Below are 22373 nucleotides of genomic sequence, written 5' to 3'. Positions count from 1 at the left end.
TCATTTGATACGTTTAACGACTAAATCGTTCACATTCACAGTTTTAGGATATCGATTTTGGATTTATCGAGGGATTCTATTTGAACGTATATATGTAAGTCTATTCATAAAAATAACATAAAATAAAATTCATACTGATTCGTATTCCGCTTGATCTTCTTTTTAATCGATTTACGTTTCCCTTCAAACCTAATATTTTAGGATTACATAGGATTACGCATAGGATTGCATAGGATCATCCATCAAAGATATTCTAATTCGAACTTTATCAGTCGTAGTAATTTAGCGCCAGGACTTTTCGCAGGCTCTGGCATCAACAAAGTCATGGCTTTCGACAAGTGTGCCTTCTTGTCTTGTCCTGGACAATTAGCGAGTTCTCGTAAAGTAATGGCGGCGTAGAGTGTCAGTCGCGCGCAGTACGGATCTACCAAGGCGACGGTATTCATTATAAGATTGCAAAGCTCGAATTTTTGTGGATCGTTCGACGGTAATAATTGTATCAAAGAATGTCCGAGAGATATGCAATGTTGATGGCCTGGATGTAGAAGACCGCGAAGCCTGAAAATATGGATACGATCATACGACTATTTCATGATAGGAGAAGAAAAAGCGTAATCGAGCAAGAAGCACTCACCGAGAAAGAAGATCGGAAAGGACGGTCTTGTTAGGGGTCCTCATTGCCTCTTCGACTTCTTCCTCGAGTCTGTCCATTAATTGAGCGACTTCCGAGGACCGAAGAGTACCTTTGCACGTATCGCAGGACCATTCCGTTTCAAAATCTAACGGATCTCTCGGAAGAATAAATCCACCGTCGTCGTAAGGACATTTCAGAGTACCAAGATGCGTCCCCAGTTCCGTTGGATCGGCGCATCGTTCGCAGGAACAAGAAAAATATTTGGTCGCGAGCAAGTGTCGCCTCCTCGCTCTCGTCGACCAAAGTGCGTGAGTATAGCTCGTACTCAAGTGTTCGCCCCTTAAAAATAATATCCGTCAATGTCTATGCCAGTAATCGTAATCGTTATCGTAGTCGCAATCGTAGCCGCAATCGTAATCGAATCCTTCGAATCAAGATCTCTCAGATCGCGCGTTTACCTACTTTTTAATCGAAGTAACAGCCAGCACGGTGATGATCGGTCTACCTTTCTCGTTCAAAGTGAAAAAGTGCCGTGTGTTTGGTAAACAACGGTGTTCCAAAAGACAAGCCGTACGATAAATAGCGACGGAACCTTCTGGCGGTAGTGTTTCTAGCGCGTTCACATCGATGAGTCCACAAATTTTAGGCAATATCTTAGCGCAGGAAGGATCGACCGCGATAAGCGGTCCAAGATGATTCGCTACCTCTTGCACCTCTTCGTACGCGTCGGTCCCAGAGCCGCGAGAATCTTCGTGACTCTGTAGCTTTTCCAATAATTTCCAACGCTTCGACTTTGTCTTCCAAAGTATCAGCATTCTTATCGCTAGCAAAACGTCGCATCTGCGAAAGACGACGGAAATACGGCAATGGAAAAAGAGACGAAAGAAGAGGAAGATCGATCGATCGATACTAACGGTACTTTAATATACTATCGTATATAGGTGGTAATATACGTTATAAGCGATATATACTTGTATTCTACGGATAACGTTTCTAGTAGGCACGTCAAAGCCGTTTTTCACCTGGGAAAGATTCTGGTTTTTGCAAGAAGGGCACATTCCAACTCGTGGCCGTCTTTAGCCAAGAGAGCGTCGCAGTCCGTAGAGCAGGAAGGCCAGAAGCACTTGACGCATCTCGTTTCGACATCCTCGCAACGTTGACCGCAACCGACGCACACCCTGCAAGACGTATGAGGTGCGGCTCCCCAAACGAGTGGCACTTCCGAAATGATCGGCTCACCGCTCGTTAGATCCCTCCTTGCCGCTAAATATCTTCCTACCTCTTCGTTTTCCTCGATCTCCCAGGCGTGGCAGGTCGATTTGTGTCGCGGCCAGTCCTCCTTTTGGTGTTCCTTGCTACAATAAAAGCTGCGCTTGCAGCCGCTGCATTTCAGCCGAGCCCGCTTACCGCATACCGGACATTCTCCGTCCTCTGGATTCCCCTCCATCGAATTGCTCGAATCGACGAACTAGCGATAATTAACGATCGTTCCAAACGATTTTACAGAAATCACAAATGCACGCAAAGTCGATGGATTTTCCCTCGTCCCAGTTCTATTTATATATGTCTATTCTATCCATCTACATGTCGCTAATAGCTATCTATAAGATAATCTTTCATTCAATTTCTCTTTTCTCTTTTTCTCCGACGAAAGAGCTATGAGAACGAAGCGCGCGTATGAACCAACGTGCTCGGTAAGAACTATCAAACTAGAGAACTACCACTGCGAATAGCACCGTGCCATACGTCACTTCCAACGTTTAATTATAGATATCTACGCCAGCGAAAGAGACTATTTTAGTTGTAACTAGTAAACTGGTATAACGCTACCATCCTTATCGTAGTCGTATCCAATATCTCGTATAAACGTCGACTATTTGAGCTATACTAATAGTATATTTCAAATATACTATTAGTAGGCCGATATATATACCATCGGACAAAGGCTCCGTCTCTTCTTCATCGATGGCTTTTCGAATGATTCCAGTTCAAAATTATAATGGAATAAGATCGAAACAAAATTTTTGAAAAGTAGTCTTTATTCCAACATTCGACAACGTTATAAAATCTAACTCGCCCGATCGTGAAAATGTCGTGAAAATATCGTGAAAACATCGTGAAAATATCGTTATCATAAGAACAAGAAAATCTCACTTAAATTCTATAACCTTGTATTAAAATTATTTATAGAAAATTATACATCTATATTTATACGTATATACATATATTCGTTTGAAAATGAAAATTATGGAAATATCGTAACCCCTTGGTTCGCAGGCGCGTCCTGCGAAATTCGAATATTGTATTTTCACAACCTATATTTATATACATGTATTATTCCTTTTATATTTCTCACATTGTTCCTTTTCTATTTTTTTTTTTTTTTTTTTTTTTTTTTTTTTTTTTTTTTTTTTTTTTTTTAATGCTTACGACGTACGTACTATTAATTAATGATATATTTCTCTTTCTTTTTCAAAACGATAAAATAATAATTTAACAAGTACTTTGGTATTTACGTTCTTCTTCAGTTTTATGAAGATCTACCTATAACTGAGATATAGAAGTATATATATTTTATTCATATGAATTTAACGCAAGATGTACGTGCGTTTAAATAAAGTTCAGACCAACGACGATAACGAATAAAATATACGATGAGATATTTCAGTCCTTTCTTATCGATATAACTTTTATACAAAAAATAACGATCTATTTAATAAATAAAAAAGTTGGCATTATATCTGTCAAAACTCGCGCTGCTGTTTCTGATGCGCCATTTACTACCCTTTTAATTCTATTAATACACATATACGTAATTAACGATATATTAAATATCTACATATATGTGTATATTAACGTCCGTGTATATACACACGCATGTTCCTCGTTTCGTGCACGATTCGATAGCAAAACTTAAATATAAAATGTTATTTTCGTTTACGAATAGCCTCTTTGATTAACTCCTATATTCATACTTGCATAATCGTACAAATCTGTGTGCTTGTATGCCACGTTACGATGTAACGTTTATACATATTTGTAATAATATTGGTCAAACTGTAATCCGCATATCGTAATGAATCTGTATCGGTATAAAAGCTACGTTTAGGCCCAGATAAGACAGCCCGTTGCCTGCCATTCCGATTACTTTCTAGAAGGGATAGTAAAATTACTTAACGAATATACGTTATTTGCTTTAATAAAAGAACAAAATTTTTTCTATTTTCTTTTTTCTCTTTAAAACGTAAAAAAATATATCGACGCGATCTTTGTAAATCACTTAGTTCAAGTTTTATTCTTTTTATCTATCAATAAATAATCAGGCCAGCCAACAGCAGTAACCTTCAATTTACTACCGGTTGCATCTTCGTGTCCTAAATGCCCTATAATTGATAATAATCAATCAATTATATATAACGATAAATTATTAATTACCTTCTTGATAATAAAAATGTACATACATATATATATATATATATACACATATTATATACATATACATATATACAATATATACAATATATATATATATATATACATACACACACACACACACATATATATATACACATACAAACACGCGCGCGCGTGTGTAATTCTTACTATCACGCAATTCTCTTCTACATCCTTTCGTATAAAACAATCTATGTGTATAAACTCTAGTATAGTATCGGTACTTTGTACAATCCCGTTATTTATCTCCGTTGCATTTCATACTAATACATTACGAAGCTCCACCTTGTTCTTACGTTAATTATGTTACTTTCTCTTTTTTTGCTTTTTTCTTTTATTTTTTTTTTTTTGTTCTTTTCTTTTTTTCCTAATAGATAACGAAACAAATGAATCGTTAGTCGCCCAATTAAATTTTTCGGATTTCATTGGTACAAACTTATCGAATTAATATAAACGATGGAAGAAGAATTATTAATGCGTTAACAAAATTGTGCACCCTGCCTCTCCTCCTTCTTTTTTTCATATTATAATATTTTCATAGAATTTATTCATAGAATTTTGAGTTTCTAAAATAAAGCATTTTTTCCATAAATTGTACTCTTACTTGAACAAAAAATGTAAAGTTACCAAATAAAACGTAATAATTCAATATATAGATAGTAATGATAGAACAATGAATATTATTTTAGATGCCGAATTAATATAAAGTAACAGCCAACAATTAATATGGTATTAATTAAAAGAAATACTTTTTAAATGTGATTAGATTGACGCACTTTAAAGATATTTACAAGTGAAAAATCGGTGCATCCACTTTATCGATTTGATAAAAGATAAATCATCTTCGAGTTGTTAATTTCATCAAAATTAAATATTTCCATTTGATTTTATATTGACAAACTTCAACACGTTAACCAATTTTGAGCAAAACATTAAAATTGTTAATGTTCCTTTTTTGTGCTGTTTATGTTACCATTTACGTTACTCCGCGGCTTTCGAAAGTAAATAAACGATCGTATAAAGTTGCAGATATCTTTCCCTCTACAAACTAGATTATAAATGATCAATGATGGAGACTCATATTCGTTTGGTACGATTCCATCCACAGAAGATTCGAAGAAACTAAAAAGTGGAAACCATATTCTAGTTCTGTTCGAGTCACGTTGCATCAGTGCTTGATTATTGGCCAAGGTATGATAATATAAAAATAATCGCGAAGTTATATAAAACGCTACAAACACATCGATGGAATAATGTTCGTGAGCGGCCAAGATGAAAAAAATACCAAACATATTAAGCATCCATGTAAAAGTATGCAGAAAGTAGAGCTGTCTTGGAGTATCTGAAAAAGGAAAAAAGAAAATTAAAAGAGACAGCCAATCTTTCTAGCACTCATTACTTTTTCTCTTATATATAAAATAAAAGAAGTTTAATACTATTATATATATTCGAATTCATACTCACATTCAGTGATAAAAAAATTCAACATGGTTAATGTGACCGTATGCCCGCTAAACATGTAGTCGCCGCAAGTTCTAACACCTTGTATGGACATACCGGCACCACGCCAGATAACGTAAGCCATTGCGATCTTATTATATAATTCCACGTATGCAGGACTGGATAAAGAACGTTATTGAAATATGTTAATTAAGACCGCGCTATCGTTTAATTCAATTATGTTATATTTAATTACGTCTATAATAACATTTCACACCTAGTCCAACCTTCGTCTGGCATCTTACGTGGTTGGCATTGTAAATGTGCACCAGGTACAGAGAGAGATGTAATGAGCATTGTAACGCATCGCAATAAGAAGACTGTACCAAAGAGGGCGAAAAATCTTCGTAACAAGATAAATCTATGAAGAGATAGAGAGGAAAAGTCGATGAAAAAGTGTCGAGAATAGCATTTCTATCCAAGACCGATAGTCTCATAAAATAGACAATCTTTATGTCTTATATTTTTACCTATATTTGTGAAAAATAAGAACAATAAGCCAAATGGCGAAAAGTATAGTGCCAGTAACTTCGCACATGTCGAACGCCCATGGGATATGAGGAACGTTATCCAAAAATATATCTGGCAAAGGTGGATACTTTTTCATATCTGGCACTCGATCGTGTACTATTACCATTACGAAGGCAGTAATCCAGGTAACAATAAATAAATATGCCAAACTAATAAAGGTTTTCCATATCTCAGGTGGCAAGTGAGATGCGTGTCCATCTTCCGATACCGAAGCTGAGTAAAATTCATTCTCTATGGAACCTTCATTATTTGTACCAGTGCTAGGCATCTATCGTGATTAATTATAAAATGTAAAATAAGACAATTTGTAAAATAATTCATTTTAAAGCAATCCAAAGTCAAGTGCTAATTCGAATAAATACTGACGTCGTGTTTGTGATGGCCATAAAAGTGCGGTGCTGTAAACAAATCGACGCATCCCAACTCGAACAACATCGCGACGTTGTCTCTTTGTAATTGTTTAATACTTATACACAATCTTTTTAAGTCTCCTATCGTTTTATTTGCTTGTGTCGCTACGGGTTTTAAATCTTCTTCTTTTAAAGTTAGAAGTACCTTTCCATCTATATCGTGCTTCTTAAATAAAGACAAGAAACTTGAATGTTTATTTTCTATAAGCCAAAGACCAACATCGTTGGTTGTCCAATCAACTACATTCTTCGCAGGCATCATTTATCACATCAAATGTCTTTTAAAAGTTGTCTTCTACGGAAAGAATATTGTATTATTTGATGTCATTAAGAGAAAAGGAGAGATAGAGAGAGAGAGATAGAGAGAGAGATAGAGAAAGATAGAGAGAGATAGAGAGAGATAGAGAGAGATAGAGAGAGATAGAGAGAGAGAGAGAGAGAGAGAGAGGGAGAGAGAGGGAGAGAAAGTATAAACGAGTAATTATATGCATCGCACATTCAGTTACATGGTGATCCAATAAAGAAAAACTACTTAGTTAAAAACGATAAATTGATCTAAGCTCTTATACGAATTGAATTACGAGTCATGCGGGGGGAATGCGTTTAAAGAAATTATGTTCGATACACATCGATGAAGGGGTTATGTATACGCATAATTCTCTGTATTTCTCTGTATATACATGTCGGCTGTTCAAAAACGTAGCTCAGGAATTATGGAACAACACATTTTGTAAAACATTCACTCACCATGTAACTGTGGCCTTGGAACTTCTCAGCTTCGTTATCACAGTATTTTCGTATGCTTAACGTACATATTGGAGTATAATTTCTATAACTTTATTGTCAGAAATGCTCATATGTTGACGTTATTTGTAAACAATTTACACAAAGCAATATCATCGATTTGAATGTAATAAACACAGAATACTCCGAATTCGATTTGAACCATGTATCGATATGTATCTTCGCGAATACATAGTGGTAAATGTTTAATCATACCCTATCTCTATCATATCTCTACCTATTTATGACTTATACGAAATAACGAAAAGAATACGAAATTCCTAAGGTACAACGATGCTCTTGATCAAGATAAGCCGACATAAGTCGTTAAAAGGATATTTAAGTACTTGTATCAGAAAAGACTGGAATACATTTTAATCAGGGTTAACATCAGAATACGAGTGATGAACTATTTTTTCCTATAATCAAATCGTTGATATCGTATTTTAATACCAGTATCATACGTATCATAGTATCTCTATTCTTTATTTCCTTATACTTCCTGATTTGAACTCTGTTGGTGTCATAAGTACACAAAAACCATAAATATTATACTCATAGATAGACCTTTCCTATTATTTCCTATACAGTCAATGCATGGTAACAAAAAGCGCGACGAGAAAATCCAGAAGAGAGAAGACTCATAGATGAATTACTCGTGCAAGTATACTTCTCACCAATCCAGTAGCGCCAACGTCGAGAAACCAAAATAGTTAAAAATGGAAGCAACGTCTAAATCTAAATACGATGTCGTCTGCTTATTGTATCACGTGATACGAAAAGGGAGCCATGCGTCTTTCGTACAACATGGCGGCCGGCAAAGGACTCGCGATAATTTTTAGGCCAAAAAATATCAGTTTAATTAGTTGTAATAAACTTCATAAATTATCGTGCAGCACTTTACAACGATGCAATGGATGTCAGCGATATGTTGCGACCTTGGCGGTGGATGTCGATACTTGGAATAATAAGAAAATGGGAAAACGTAACGTATAACGTCGTATATTATCCGTCCTACGAAGGATCTAGATTACATCATTTTTTACCTTCTCATATATTATAACCTGCCGTTAATATATATACTATGCAAACGAAAGGGCGCCCTGCGTCACTTTAAACTATCCAAGAAGCGATCGCACATATCCTTTATATTTGACGATTTTTAAATCAACGTACAAATTATATGCGCTAGGAAGTAACATTCTGCACAGAAATGATCAAAAGTCGAACATAACCTCATGCAACATCTAAATATCATGCCTCCCGCGTGTTATTTCAATGCTCTGTCACGTATTATTAAAATATTTATCGAACTGTTGATTGAGCAATTACTTTAGCAACTTTCACAAGTTTTGAATTTTTCTTTTAACTTTCAATACATTTTCAGATACTATAGAAAATTTTGTACAGCAGTGCAGAACGATTTATACGACGCATAAGGTTTTAAAACGTAATTACTACGAAATTTTGGGCGTATCAAGGAATGCTTCTGCAAAGGATATAAAAAAAGCTTACTATCAGCTTGCAAAAAAATATCATCCTGATACGAATAAGGGTGATCCAGATTCAAGTAAAAAGTTTCAAGAAGTTTCTGAAGCTTATGAAGTATTGAGCGATGATGCAAAAAGAAAAGAATATGATACATGGGGTGCAACTTCGGAACAGATGGGAATGGGTCAAGGAGGCGGACAAAGCACTAAGGATTTTCAACAGCAGTGGCAATTTAGATCAACAATTAATCCAGAAGAATTATTTAGAAAAATTTTTGGAGATGCTGGCTTTCAAAGTGGCATGTTTGGTGATTTTGAGGATTTTGCAGAATCAAAATATGGTTTTGGAGCATCACAGGAGGTATAATTACTTGAACTTTTTATCTTCTATGTATTTCTTATCTTTTTTATCTTATATATATTTCTTTCGAAATAACGTCCTTTTTTTTGTATATAGGTAATAATGAATCTAACATTCTCGCAAGCTGCCAGAGGTGTAAATAAAGATATTGAATTAAACGTGATAGATACATGTACAAAATGTGCTGGTTCCCGATGTGAGCCAGGAACAAAGGCTGTCAGATGTCAACCGTGTAATGGTACTGGAATGGAAACAATTAGCACAGGACCTTTTGTAATGCGCTCGACTTGTCGCTATTGCAATGGTACCAGAATGTACATAAAATATCCTTGCTCAGAATGCGAAGGGAAAGGACAAACGGTAAAGTATACTTGTCATTTAAATTTACTTCCAACATGTCCTAGTATTTCAATATGATACGTCCTTTACTATTTATATAAGAGAGAGAGAGAGAGAGAGAGAGAGAGAGAGAGAGAGAGAAATTTTGTTTTAATTGTTTGATCTTTTGCAAAAGGTGCAACCTAAAAAAGTAACTGTACCAGTACCAGCTGGTGTAGAGGATGGCCAAACAGTACGCTTGGCTGTTGGTAATAAAGAAGTATTTATAACATTCCGTGTGGAAAAATCTAAGTACTTTCGCAGAGACGGACCCGATGTACATACTGATGCCGAAATATCATTGTCTCAAGCTGTACTGGGTGGTACAATAAGGATAGAAGGTGTCTATGAGGATCAGACTGTACAGATCCGTCCGGCTACCAACTCGCATACTAAGATACGCCTAACAGGCAAAGGTTTGAGGAAAGTAAATGGATATGGTTATGGTGATCATTACGTGAATATTAAAATAATCGTGCCCACAAATTTAACGAAAAAACAGAAAGCTTTACTTCAAGCATACGCAGAACTTGAATCTGACACACCGGGCAGTATATATGGCATAACTTACAAAACAGATGGTAAGGATAGATATAAGAAGTCCTGATATCCTAAAGATTAAGCGACAAAATTGAATTCCTAATTTTCCGAGCGTTTCCATCTATTTCATGTTTCATTGATACATAGATTATGATTATGAAATAATTAATTCTCTCTCGAATGGTAGTTATCACTTTGCTTATTGATCTTTCACACAATCTCATCTTCTGGCTCAAATATTCTGACTATAGAATGTTAGAATATCATATAGGACCAGTTAGACCTGTGCATCGCTTGAGTTTTCTTTTTAATTGTACCTGTCTTTGCTAACCGAATAAATTGTATAGTAAATGTGACATATGCGTTTCATTGACGTTTTGTGGTTTGTAATTTTTCCAATTTTTTTTTCTTTTTTCTTTTCTTTTTTTTTTTTCCAAATATTGAAATCAAGTATTCACATATAAAAATATATGTATAGAGAGATAATAATTACATTGAGATTTCTTTTTTTTTTCTTTTTTTCTTTTTTTGGAATGTTGGTTCGACATAAACAATCGTAGCCTCCATTTAAAACCATTTCTTCTCTAGGCTCTGCAGGTCCAAAGAAGCAAACTCAAGCGTGGCAGGACATAGAACATGATCAAAGCAATGGCCTACTTAACAAAATTAAAAAAGCTATCTTTGGATAAAATCACTTTTGGGTAAGTTAATTGTGCGTCAGAAAGAAATACCCTGGATCATTTTACGTCGTATATACGAGAAACAATCTTACCGCATTTCTAATATAGGTAATTGCGCAATTTTTTATCAACTTAATATGTAATTATTCTTGAGGAAAATATGATATACATGGAACGTTTCGAGGATATCGATTTGGCCACATTGATTGATATCTCGCGCTTAGTAAATCGGCGTTAAGAAAAGAGCTTCTACTTATTATACTTCAAATTGCACTTTTCCACGTTGTGTCTTTGTAAGAATGACGTTAACAAAATGTATGTACAAATTAAAAAGATGTGTGTGTGTTTCTTGTTCACAGGAACAAAACAATCTTTTGTAGGGCCACTAGATTTGGTAGGATCCATACGAGTGGCTCTAGGAGACGAATCAACTTGCAACAATAAATCTTCAGATTCTATACCTCAGCACCCGGGTGATAAAGCGCAAGGAAACGAGATGTCGGTTAATATTGATTCAGATGTTAATACCGGAAATAACGATAGGAGAAACGAAGGTAGTAACGATATAAGGAAACAAGAGGCTCGTAATGGTAGTGCTATGTAAGGTGATAAGTTTCTTATAAATGTTATCAATAAATAAAAAAGTTATCGACTTAATACATTATCGATATTCACGTCATAGTGAATGTCACAAATTATTGCTACATTATATCATAAATTTTTTTATGTAATTAACGAGGATCTGATATTACACTGACGCTGTGAATACCTACCATCGCATGTTAAACATTAACGTTATATTCATTAGATTGAATATGTTTTGAATTTCTAATTATGTTTTATCAAAATGATCGATTTTCAGTTGATTATGTAATATAGCAATATAATGTGTGGCATAAGAATCGTTAACAAGTTAGCTGTTCACAGTATATGTACGTGTATTATTGGTATAATAAATATGGCAAATTAGAGCCACGTAAATGAGTAAGCATGTTGAGTAGTCGGATCCTTTGAAATTGATCCACTCTTCCTCTTCGAACCTGATTAATATCCTTCCGTTGTGAAAGGTACTTTTGTAGGTATAAGGTTTCAAGTATAATTTAGCCATATTCATACGTCATATGGAATGGAAGTATTATTCAGAAATAGGAAATTACGTGAAAACTTGCGATTTTTTGGGTGTAGTGATAAAGTCGAGGATTAATTTCACTGGATTTCAGTTCTACTTTATTGTCACACGACTTGTGCAATAGAAACTGTACAAAAGATATAATAATTGTAATATAATCTCTTTTTTGTACTCTCTTCTTTTAACGATCGTACGATTGTGTGTGTGTGTGTGTGTGTGTGTGTGTGTGTGTGTGTGGCGCGTGCACGCGCGCGCGCGTGCGTGTATGTGCGTGCGCATAAAATATAGACAAATAGATAGATAGATAATCCATATCAACAAATATAATTTTAATCCGCCGTAGTGTCAAACAAATCGAAATCAATAAAAACTTGCGACGTGGAAGAAAAGCATTCGTAAAATTGATGCGTGCGTTGCTTTGATTATCGGTTTTACGTAGAACCAATGAACACTTTTCATAGGAATATGGCAATATAATTTTTAAATCATACAGAACTCTTCTCAAAAGTGATGACGTAGAAATGAAAATTTTATTAATTCGGATTAAACTTGTAAGGTACAAGTAAATTAAATATGTTCGTTTTTATTAATAAATTAAGGATCAATGAGTCACCGTATACGAGTCTAACGGTATATCCATCATTCGGTTCTTGGAAAAAAGAGATAATCCGAAAGAATTCTTACAGAATCGTCAAGGATATATTTAGTATGCGATACACGCGAATGGATTCGATCGAAGGGGGTATACGTTTCCATTAATCAGGCTTCAGTAAGTAAACCATACCTTAGACCGATATTGGTCAAACTTTGAGTAGCCGATACTCTAACAACGGCGACCGCTACGGCTGCTATAATGACGGCACCTTCCAAATATATGGCGTAAAATACACGCACATAACCGTGCGTTGTCGAAAGTCCACCGGCCGCTGTGAAATCTAAAGGGAATAAGACGCTCGTCGCTAATGGTCTTGATCTGGCTATGCCGAAACATAAAACCCCGATGATGTAATAACCACCTGTGTGTTCGTTATATGGAAAAAGAAAAAGAAATCGCTTTGAAGCGCTTTTATACGTTAACGACGTACCTCGTTGTACCATATAAATATAGGTATGTATATGTATGCTTGATATTTCTCGATAAGTACTGGCACATTAAAAGTATTGATTAAAATAAGTTAGATTTAAGGTTTCTACTTGTGCACTTACCGATACAAACGAAGGGAACGAGTTTGACCCACTTAGGTATTGTTGGCGGTGAACAACAAATTTCCGTGGGATCCTGTTGTAAGTCCTTATTGGACGTTTTCCTAATGGCATACTTTTGCAGTCGGACTGCTAGCAAAATACCGACGTTCATGATTAAGAGGAAATGTGCTGGAATGCCAATGGCTGCAAATACGATGGCCACGGTACGGCCAGCATTCGTACGAGGAACCGGTGCTCCAAAACCTATGAGAAAATTGATCGCCTCAAAAAATGAATTAAATGCAACCTCGTTTCGATTTCAACGGCAAGTTAGTTGAGAGGTAAGTTAAACGGTAAATTTAGTCAAATTGATGAAAAATTAACGTTATATTACTTACGTGTCCTTATTGTCTTTGATGGGAGATATTTGTTGGGCGATAGGAGAATCAATTGGAAGCATGTATTTATACGTAGTTGCGAATGGATAATGAAAAATGAATAGTACATAACGTTGTCATTGTCGTCAGGCGAGCATCTAACAAGAGCACCGGACAAAATTTAAGAGAAGCTGACAGCTCACCCAGAGTGGTGAGAAGCGATACAGCGAAGAGCACGCAACCGGGGAAGGTCCAAAGTTGACCACCGTCGTTGGTTTCACCATATCCAGAGTTTACAGCCGCGAGAAGGAGCTGCTCGTGTTTTGCAACATACTGACGCACCTTGTCACTCCATAGGGGCTCCATATCTTCCTCTTTCTCCGTACGTAGCTGACGTAATTCGGTGGCTAAGCCGACCGCTAGATCTTTCTGCATATCCTTCAATTCTAGGACCTGGTCACGCTCGCGTGGTCCTTCCGTTGCGCAAAAGGCTGCGGCTCCGGCTATTGCCCATATGCTCAATAACCAGACGAGTCCTAAAGACGATTTCAATACTTGTCGTTTGTTTCGATAAAAGTAATTGAAATTTTTTATCAGGTAGACACACGCGCGAACTATATACTACTAGATGAATAATTCATATTTTTCCTTTTATCCCTGATTTTTGCAACCTCCTTCTCTCTTCCCTCCCCCCATCGTGCCCCCTAAAGCAATCGACACGCGAAAAGAACTGTAAAATAGTATTATTCAATAGTTATAGTTCATATGCATTACGTTGATACTGTTTATCATCAAGTTTGGATGCATAAAATGGGGAACAATTGCTGTTCCTACCGAATTGAGAGAGCGTCAGGCGTCCCAGAAATCTTATATGTTTCCAAATGATGGATGATTTTGAATTGGCAGACGCAGGATCATTTTCGTCGACGATATCCCCGAGAGACGGTAAAAATTTTAGTCGTAAAGGTATCCTTACTGCCGTTTGTAGCGCTATAGATTTCGTTGCTTTATTGCGATGTACGCTGTTTTGTACCCAAGACGGAGCTTCCGATGGTACGGTCGAAGCTATATTCACAAAGAAAACGTTATGCGTGTACTAAAGATGTAAGGAAGAACTTTTCAAAGAGTACTTATGCGCATATCATAGTTATAGTGATCCAAAAACCTTTAACAGATGGATTACGAGTTAGGAACAATCGTCCTATAATAGGTTTGTTAGATTCCCTTAATTTGCAAACGTTTAGATTAAATGTTTCGTCGCGCTTAAATATCATTAAGTATTATAAATATTAAAAGTATTATAAAGTCACGCGTAAAGCACGGGTACAAATGCAGTCAAATTTACACTTTGAACCTGCAAAACTGGACTGTGCACGATCACAAACGGATAAAGCGAAAAAGAATATATGTACGTACATAGGTATGTGCATATGTGCGTCGGGGACGTACAAAGGTTGATTCGAGACATTTTTTAAAGAGATAAATTCCCATATACTTGCATATACGTATTTACATATACATACATTCTAGTATAGTTTCCGCGATGATTATCGATTCTTTCGACGTAGGAGACTATGAGATAAGTATAACTGCAGTTTGTCGGAGGAAATGAACTCCTAGTTAAACGGAATTATTTGAACGAATTTCAACGAATTTGCAAAAATGTCTTTTGCAATAATAAAACGCAACGAATGTAGACTCAACATTCTCATATATTAGGAATTATCCCGAAGGAAGCGGTTTCTTTTTATTTTTTATTTTTTTTTTTATTTTTTTTTTATTTTTAATTTTTTTATTTTTTTGCCCTTTTTCTTTATAAAGGTATAAAATAATACAGATATGTGTATATCTCTTTGAGTCTACAATTTTAACATCTCCGTTAATAGCAAGTGACGAAGAAGTAACGAGAACGTCATCCTTTCCGTCCCGTATATAACGATTAATTGTAAATGTAAGCACCGAATTGTATTTTATTAATATCGATTTAGTTCGTGAATAGCTTAGCGAAAATAGAAAAGCGATTATAAATCTATCGAGATGCTTACCGTCGGCGCAGATAACAACGTCGTCGTCGTCCTCTTCGTCTTCGTCCTTATCTCGAGGTTCGGTCATTCTTACGCGAAGTTCGGTGATAACGTGACGTCGATGCGCCTTCTTCGTAATCTTCGTTCTCTTCGGATGAACAAGATTACGACGATATCCTTTCCCGCGAACAACGGGAATTTTTCCAAATCCCAAAGATGAAGCAGCATTCCCTGTGACGGCTGCTGCATGTCGTTCTCCTTTCCGGTGCGTCACCACGTCAGACGAGGCGACGTCGCGGACGTCATTGATGGACGTCGAGGCGCCACCAAAGACCGGTGGTGCCGGGAAAAGGGGAACGTCCATTGGAAAGAGTACGAAAAGCGATAGACGCGCCGCGATCGTGATCGAGTACTTTCGACCACCTGTCGAACGAAACTTTCGCGCTATTCTTTCAGATCAATTATTGTCAATTTACGTGACAAAGAAGCGTCTTTACTTTTTTTTCGATCGATTGAACGCGAAGAGATTAAACGCATGCGAAAACGTCTTGCGTAGGAAATTCGTTCCTACTCGTTCCTTATCTTACTCTCTTTTTTGCCTCCTCCTTGGCTTATACATGCGTACGATACACAGAGTAACCCTCTGAATCTTTATGACATCGAAATAGGATTGGCGAACATTAATTGAACTACGAGATAATTACTTGCTCATGATACTCTCTATTCGCTAATACAATCGCCGACTGCTGAAGCTACGCCGATAGATGGATAGTAGCTCATAGGGAATTCTAATGTCGTTTTAGATTCATCCTAGTTTACACGCGACACTGATAAACCTGTTTTAAATAGAGCAGCTTAACTTTCTGGCCGAACACTAAGTCGGACTAAGTATAACTCCAATATCGTATCTAATAATAAGACCAGTGAAGGAAGCTTTCGTTCGCGGCTGCGAACGATTCGTTAACTACTGCTTTCAAATTGACTATCCGCTTGATAGTCAATAAAATTGAATTTCTGTGCATTTGGCGCGTAGCATTCCGCGTCCGTGAAAGGGGCGATAGCGTGTACGCTCTCCCTCTTGTTGGCCCACTAAAATTAGAGTACAACCTTGGATCGATGTCGACTGCGTTATTAAACAACGACGACCGTGCCTAACACTTATAACGGCCATTATTAATTTTAGTGAATTAAGCGACTTCGACAAAAACCTAGTCCGCATGTAAATGATATTAGAATGATAATGTTTAGGATGTATTAGTTATGTAACAATTATTGTTGTAGACGCGATAAAAAGTGCAGTTCTCTGTCAACAAACAGGATTGTACGTACTCGTACTAAGCGATTCTCATTCGCATCGAGCGCGTGAAAGATCGTATAGAAGGTAATAATCGTACGATGAACTTTTCCAAAATAAAGCAGTAGCAGCAGCAGCTGCTGCAGTAACGGAGGCGGCGACGTCAGCGGTAGCGGCGGCGGCGGCGGCGGCGGCGGCGGCGGCGGCGGCGCAAAGCGAATAATACGGCTGCGCCCGTCGAATCGATCCTCAAGAGTGACTCTGACCCTTACGGCTAGCAAAGCAGTGAACGCAACGGAGGCTCGATGGACACATCTTTCTCGTAATACGAGATGTTGCGTTTTCCTTCGCGATTTTTCTGACCGTGAGTCAAAAGAAGACGCGCAGAGGATTGTAGAGAGTCATGCGCGGTCCTCCACGAAGGTCGATTATCGTGTGGATGACTCTAGCGTTCTTTTTACTTTTCGTTTGTCGATTATTGCTCGATCGCGGTTATCGTCTTCATTTACTCTCGATCGAAAACTCGAAAGAGCGATCCTACTCATTGTCAGTTAGGAAAAATCGGGCGCAATTATTGAATTATCGAGAGGATGGTCAGGGCAGAACGTCCGCGTATATCGCTGGCGCTTACATGGCCGGTCGGCCATCTGGAAATGGAAGTTCTTGCATTTGGTATTATGGCTTACCGCATTCCCTCTCATATCCTTCCTCCAAGATAAGCTGGACACCGGAGATCGGCGAGAAGAGTCCGTATAGGGTACTTCCCTTCGTTTTACGTGGCAGAGACGTCGACAGAGAAGATGCACCGCCGATAACTCTATGCACTCACGCGACGGCCGACCAAGTTTACGGCATCGTCGAACTCGCCCGCAGGTGGGAGGGACCATTGAGCCTGGCCGTTTTCTCGCCCGGCCTCGACGCCGGCCTGGCCGTCGCTCTGCTCGATCGTGCTTGTCGATGTGAAACAGCCATGTCCAAGGTTTCCTATGGTCCTGCCTATCCGCCTCGTCGCCTAGTTTCCCATTACTCCATTTTTACGCCTCCGACCATGTCCCATCTCTAGTTATCACAAGCACGACTCCCATAGATTATACTCCCAAAGTAGACGCAGTTATCGAGAAATAGTATCGACGTGTGGCACTTTCCTTCGTTAGAAACGTCCAACTATCGCGGTACATGCTACACGATCCAGGTGTATCTCGATACCAATCGAATCGTGCTTTAACAATTCAATCAGACGCAACCCGAACGAATGCACGCAGGTGGTGTCAATTAGCATGCAATTTTAGGCCCAGCTGCGGCCATTAATCAGCCTATAAAGCGAATATTTAATGATATCATTTCAATCTTATTCCTTAATAGGTATCCGTCCATTTAATATTTCCTGCGAGAAGAGTACCCTCCCTTGATCGTGCCTATCAAGAGCAAGCCGATTGTACAGCGTCGGATCTACAATGGCGAGAAATGGAGACCGAAAGATGGAAGAGTGGTATGACGTATCCTATTAACGTTGCCAGAAACGTGGCTAGAACGTCGGCCAATACTGCGCGCGTTCTCGTATCCGACATTGAATTGCTGCCTAGCGAGAGATTAGCCTCTGGCTTTTTAGCTATGGTCCATGATAGACCGCCAAAACTTGGTGTCGTCTTTGTTCTACCAGTTTTCGAAATCGATGCGAATGAGCAGCCCCCATCGACTAAAAAGGAACTCCTCTCTGCGGCTAAAGCTGGCTTGGCTGTTTACTTTCATAGGTATGGAAGTAAATATAGTTTTATGTATATAGCGATAATAGTCGATCGTATCGTATGTAAACGATAGATCAACTCCATCACAATACATAGTTATTATCGCCTGAATTATCCTCTTGCGCGTATCGCGTTACTACAATATTACTTACATTAGATTCCTGTGCCCGCATTGCCAAAGATTTCCGGGTTTAACAAGATGGATGGTAAGGACAGATCCAGGAAAGGTCAGACCCCTTATCATAACTCGTAGAGAGTATCCGCATCATAGATGGGAGCCCGTCTTTATAGGCATGCGAGAAGATCCCCTTTATACAGAAAATATGTCTTGGGAAGGAAAACAGGACAAAATGGCTCAGGTATTTTAAATAATTTCCAATAAGTAAAATAAACGACGGAGATAATAATAAACGATGTATAATAAACGTTTTTCCAGATGTTCGAGATGTGTCTCTTGAATTATCGTCTAGTCGTACTCGATGGTGCCTTTTTAGTACATACACCAGGAATTAAGCGCAAACCACAGATTATTAGTGTAGCGAGACAGGAATTTTTGCGACCTCATGAAAAAAGAAATGCAAAACTTTATCAACGTGTCGTTAAGAGATTACTCGCGCAATATCCAACGAATCGTAAATGCACGCAATGATTGATATCTTACATCGAAATATTCATTTTCAAATAAAATATGTAACAATAAGATATTTTTTAACGTTTGTGATATATGTCGATCATAACGTTATACCTATCTTTATAGCGTGCGTTGCAAGGTGTTTTGTCTCGGATCAATTAGATAGCAATAATATATATATAATTAATTATTGATATTCTGAAATAATGAAGAACTATTCAAAAATAAACAATAGTTAATAAATAAAACGTTATGCGTATCTGCATCATGATACGATCAAAACTTCTATCCAATACAATCGCCTTTGTTTTACTTGCATAACGGCACAACGATTATTGCGCGATCAGGGATAAAACGTATAATATGTATTTAAAAACGTAAGAAAAAATTTTCGTATACACGTCCGATTTATTTAACTAATGCACGCGCTGTATTTCTCACCTGGAAGAAACCGAAACTTTTGTGCGAGAACTGGGAAACGAAACGAAACATCTGATCACGCGCTTGTCCGTGCGTTGTATACTTACTGTTTTGTATGGTTTATCCTATTAACTTCGTATTCGACTCGTCTTTATTTCCAATGGCATGCTCTAAGAAACTTATCTTTATCCTTTGGTTCTGTCTATACACACGCACACACAAATCTTTTATATTAATATGATATACAAATTAGGAATCGTATACAAAGAAGTATAAGAAGGATTTAACAATGGAATATGATCTAATTAATAATCATTTTATGATATCAAGGATGGTGAGTTGCATCTGGGTTGCATCTGTGGCTACGTTTGGGTTGTGATTTTGCACGAAACTCTACGCTGAATATATATATATATATATATATATATATATTTGTATTTAGTAAATTGGTAAATGATAATTATATTACATATACGTGTGTGTGTGTGTGTATGTTTATATATAAATATGTATTTATATATAAATATGTATGCAGTGATACACACGCGCGCGCGCGCGAGAGAGAGATATCATGAGTGAATATCTCATAATAGATAACCTCCTTCAGTACTAAAAATTTTTTTATTTTTATTTATAATCTATACGTGAAACATCGATAAAAGATACAACAATTATGATATTACGTATCTATCTTCCTCTATGAATATCATTAAACAAGCGCCGTAAGGCGCATACGCAACGGTCCACTTAGTACCTTACTACTGCTAGAACCGCCAGTTTGAATAATTTCATGGCACGTATCGTAATTACGCTTCGTTCTCTCGTTAATTGCAGGTAATTAGAATATTTTATCTAGCATACATCCTTATTTTATATCCCAATCGATTGCCGAAAACGCGATTTTCGCGATTGAATATATTAACATCGATCACGCTTAACTGCAAATGTCTTATTCTACTGTTAAGCTAATATAACAGTATAAGCAATCGTTCTTTTCGATAATTACGGAAGTTTGACGTTCGGAATTGTCGTTATCAGTTTTACTTATTTATAATAAGAAATAGTATTCGACATTCGACGACGACTGGTAAGCAATAGTTGTCAAATATTGTTATTTATTATCACTGTATTCTTTACGAGAATGTCTAATTAATTTTACGTTTATCTTTTCAGGACGTATGTGTTGTGATTTCGTTCGTTATCGTTAACAGTACAGTGACATATGTACTTAGAAATATATATATATATATATATATATATATAGTGCCGTACATATGTACTTAGAAATATACAAGATTGACTTGATTACAATTAAACAGAATTTACATCTTTTTAAATTTGTACACTCATTCTTCGATTAAGCAGTGTTCTTTTATAGAAACTTTTTTTCATCCTTTTCTTTCAATTATGCATTTTTTATTGAATGTGATTTACATATATCGAATAGCTAAGATTTCTGAATTCATTCTTGTAACTTTCATAACATTCTTGTAAATTTATTTCTTTAATTTTGCATTAATGAATTTAATGTGGATTCTTTCAACATTTATTGTTGACGTGTAATTAGTAATCGACATCATCGGAATAAGGAATATTGATGCATAAGACTTTTATTTCATTCAATAATAAATATTTACTAAAAATCGAAGATGTTGTTTTACATAATCGTATAAATTGCATCCTAGAACTACCAATTCTTCTCTTGTCAACTGGATATAGTTGGAAATTTATTTGCACGGTAAACGATCACAAATATCATTCATGAACTAATTATATTTTATTCTTTACTTTTTACCGAATACACAATTACAATTAAGTGTATAAACTATTCATTTTTTTATGAAATTTAAATATATTACACAGAGCACATTTACTATTTTTTAAATTAATCCTCATTATAAAAGCTTTTTATTTTTATTTATAACCTATATATTAAAAATCGATAAGAAATTTAACAATTATTATATCGTGTTTCCATCTCTCTCTTTGAATTGCACAGATGATGTACGCGCATATGCGACAGTCCAAGTTACGAATGTCTTGCAACTTGAATTTCATAACTAGTATAATCTTTATCATTCCGAGTGAAGCTATATCCAGTGCCAACTGGATTATCAATGTAAATTAAGTTACGAGAAATACTTAAGAAATATAATACTTACACGATGCAAGCGTTGTTAGACTCGTTCGTTGTCCAGATAAAACACGTCCAGAGAGATGCTTGGAGGAACGAATACTGCGCCTTAGTAATACGACGCCTTAGTAAGAACGACGAATGTGGGAAAGTCGTGCCAAGGTTGATCTCTCCGATCGTCTCTTGTTTATTTACAAATACTTTTCACTACAAGGACTTCCCCAATTCTCCGAATTGAATACACGTACAACGTATATATATACACACGTAGTAACAACAATTTACCACGCTCGATCGGTTTTTCTTTCGTTGTTTGCCGGAAACAATAGGTAGAGGAACCTTTAAGCTATTATCTGTATGCTAATGTTATCTTTCTCTTTCTACGAAGAGCCTCTTGTCTGTATTCAAAACAGACAAACTTACGTACGCGTAACGAGACTTTGCTATAACGACGATTTAAACGTTTTAAAATTAACCTTATCCTTTACTTTTCTGCACGAATTATCGTCGAGAAAACATCATTTTTTGACACGATTTCATCAAACAAAACGAAGAGCGTATTCGAAAGTTCGGAAGATCGTATTCTCACCGGAATATTCGTCTTTGAAGCGATCTCGTTTGTCAAAATCGTTAAAAAATTATACCCGTATTTATCGTTGGCGTAAACCAACATA

General features: G+C 36.7%; 5 protein-coding genes and 1 long non-coding RNA gene across 12 annotated transcripts; 3 read left to right on the top strand and 3 right to left on the bottom strand.

Annotated features, from left to right (window-relative positions):
* Window positions 1–144: 144 nt before the first annotated feature.
* Window positions 145–2473, bottom strand: LOC122629896 (SET domain-containing protein SmydA-8-like). Its single transcript, XM_043813760.1, has 4 exons — window positions 1657–2473; window positions 1097–1474; window positions 635–973; window positions 145–558 (listed from the first exon to the last, which is right to left on the bottom strand). Exons 1-4 carry the CDS (start codon window positions 2079–2081, stop codon window positions 243–245), a joined length of 1458 nt encoding a protein of 485 aa, XP_043669695.1. The 5' UTR covers window positions 2082–2473; the 3' UTR covers window positions 145–242.
* Window positions 2474–4176: 1703 nt separating this feature from the next.
* Window positions 4177–7910, bottom strand: LOC122629784 (sphingomyelin synthase-related 1). Of its 2 annotated transcripts, none has more exons than XM_043813559.1 (6): window positions 7659–7910; window positions 6485–6823; window positions 6058–6386; window positions 5805–5948; window positions 5552–5706; window positions 4177–5429 (listed from the first exon to the last, which is right to left on the bottom strand). In XM_043813559.1, exons 2-6 carry the CDS (start codon window positions 6788–6790, stop codon window positions 5029–5031), a joined length of 1335 nt encoding a protein of 444 aa, XP_043669494.1. In that variant the 5' UTR covers window positions 6791–6823; window positions 7659–7910; the 3' UTR covers window positions 4177–5028. The 2 variants fall into 2 exon arrangements, with proteins under 2 accessions (XP_043669494.1, XP_043669495.1); XM_043813560.1 differs by having other exon boundaries at window positions 7276–7839.
* Window positions 5530–6607, top strand: LOC122629785. The gene is made up of 3 exons (XR_006327347.1): window positions 5530–5663; window positions 5809–6178; window positions 6293–6607. It is a non-coding gene; the product is annotated as an uncharacterized LOC122629785 (long non-coding RNA).
* Window positions 7911–7982: 72 nt separating the features above from the next.
* On the top strand, window positions 7983–11748 carry LOC122629781 (protein tumorous imaginal discs, mitochondrial). Of its 4 annotated transcripts, XR_006327346.1 has the most exons (7): window positions 7984–8296; window positions 8699–9162; window positions 9259–9522; window positions 9677–10121; window positions 10669–10781; window positions 10869–11053; window positions 11120–11250. XR_006327346.1 is itself a non-coding variant. In XM_043813553.1 (6 exons), the coding sequence occupies exons 1-5, from the start codon at window positions 8101–8103 to the stop codon at window positions 10767–10769; spliced, it is 1470 nt and encodes a 489-aa protein (XP_043669488.1). In that variant the 5' UTR covers window positions 8001–8100; the 3' UTR covers window positions 10770–10781; window positions 11120–11262. The 4 variants fall into 4 exon arrangements, 3 of the variants coding, with proteins under 3 accessions (XP_043669489.1, XP_043669488.1, XP_043669486.1); XM_043813553.1 differs by lacking the exon at window positions 10869–11053 and having other exon boundaries at window positions 8001–8296; window positions 11120–11262; XM_043813554.1 differs by lacking the exons at window positions 10869–11053; window positions 11120–11250 and having other exon boundaries at window positions 7983–8296; window positions 10669–10782.
* A 212-nt stretch (window positions 11749–11960) lies between these two features.
* On the bottom strand, window positions 11961–15963 carry LOC122629782. 2 transcript variants are annotated; one of them, XM_043813555.1, is made up of 5 exons: window positions 15497–15960; window positions 14286–14516; window positions 13655–13987; window positions 13096–13338; window positions 11961–12905 (listed from the first exon to the last, which is right to left on the bottom strand). In XM_043813555.1, exons 1-5 carry the CDS (start codon window positions 15837–15839, stop codon window positions 12649–12651), a joined length of 1407 nt encoding a protein of 468 aa, XP_043669490.1. In that variant the 5' UTR covers window positions 15840–15960; the 3' UTR covers window positions 11961–12648. The 2 variants fall into 2 exon arrangements, with proteins under 2 accessions (XP_043669490.1, XP_043669491.1); XM_043813556.1 differs by lacking the exon at window positions 14286–14516 and having other exon boundaries at window positions 15497–15963.
* A 1026-nt stretch (window positions 15964–16989) lies between these two features.
* LOC122629783 (beta-1,4-glucuronyltransferase 1-like) lies at window positions 16990–19536 on the top strand. 2 transcript variants are annotated; one of them, XM_043813558.1, is made up of 4 exons: window positions 16990–17748; window positions 18132–18520; window positions 18696–18873; window positions 18951–19536. In XM_043813558.1, exons 1-4 carry the CDS (start codon window positions 17173–17175, stop codon window positions 19161–19163), a joined length of 1356 nt encoding a protein of 451 aa, XP_043669493.1. In that variant the 5' UTR covers window positions 16990–17172; the 3' UTR covers window positions 19164–19536. The 2 variants fall into 2 exon arrangements, with proteins under 2 accessions (XP_043669493.1, XP_043669492.1); XM_043813557.1 differs by having other exon boundaries at window positions 16999–17748; window positions 18672–18873; window positions 18951–19535.
* Window positions 19537–22373: the final 2837 nt, after the last annotated feature.

The sequence above is a fragment of the Vespula pensylvanica genome, chromosome 6 (assembly GCF_014466175.1).
Source record: "Vespula pensylvanica isolate Volc-1 chromosome 6, ASM1446617v1, whole genome shotgun sequence".
In the NCBI taxonomy this organism is placed as follows: Eukaryota; Metazoa; Arthropoda; class Insecta; order Hymenoptera; family Vespidae; genus Vespula; species Vespula pensylvanica.
Note: the sequence above shows the minus strand (reverse complement) of the source record. Positions and strands in the feature narration are given on the sequence as shown.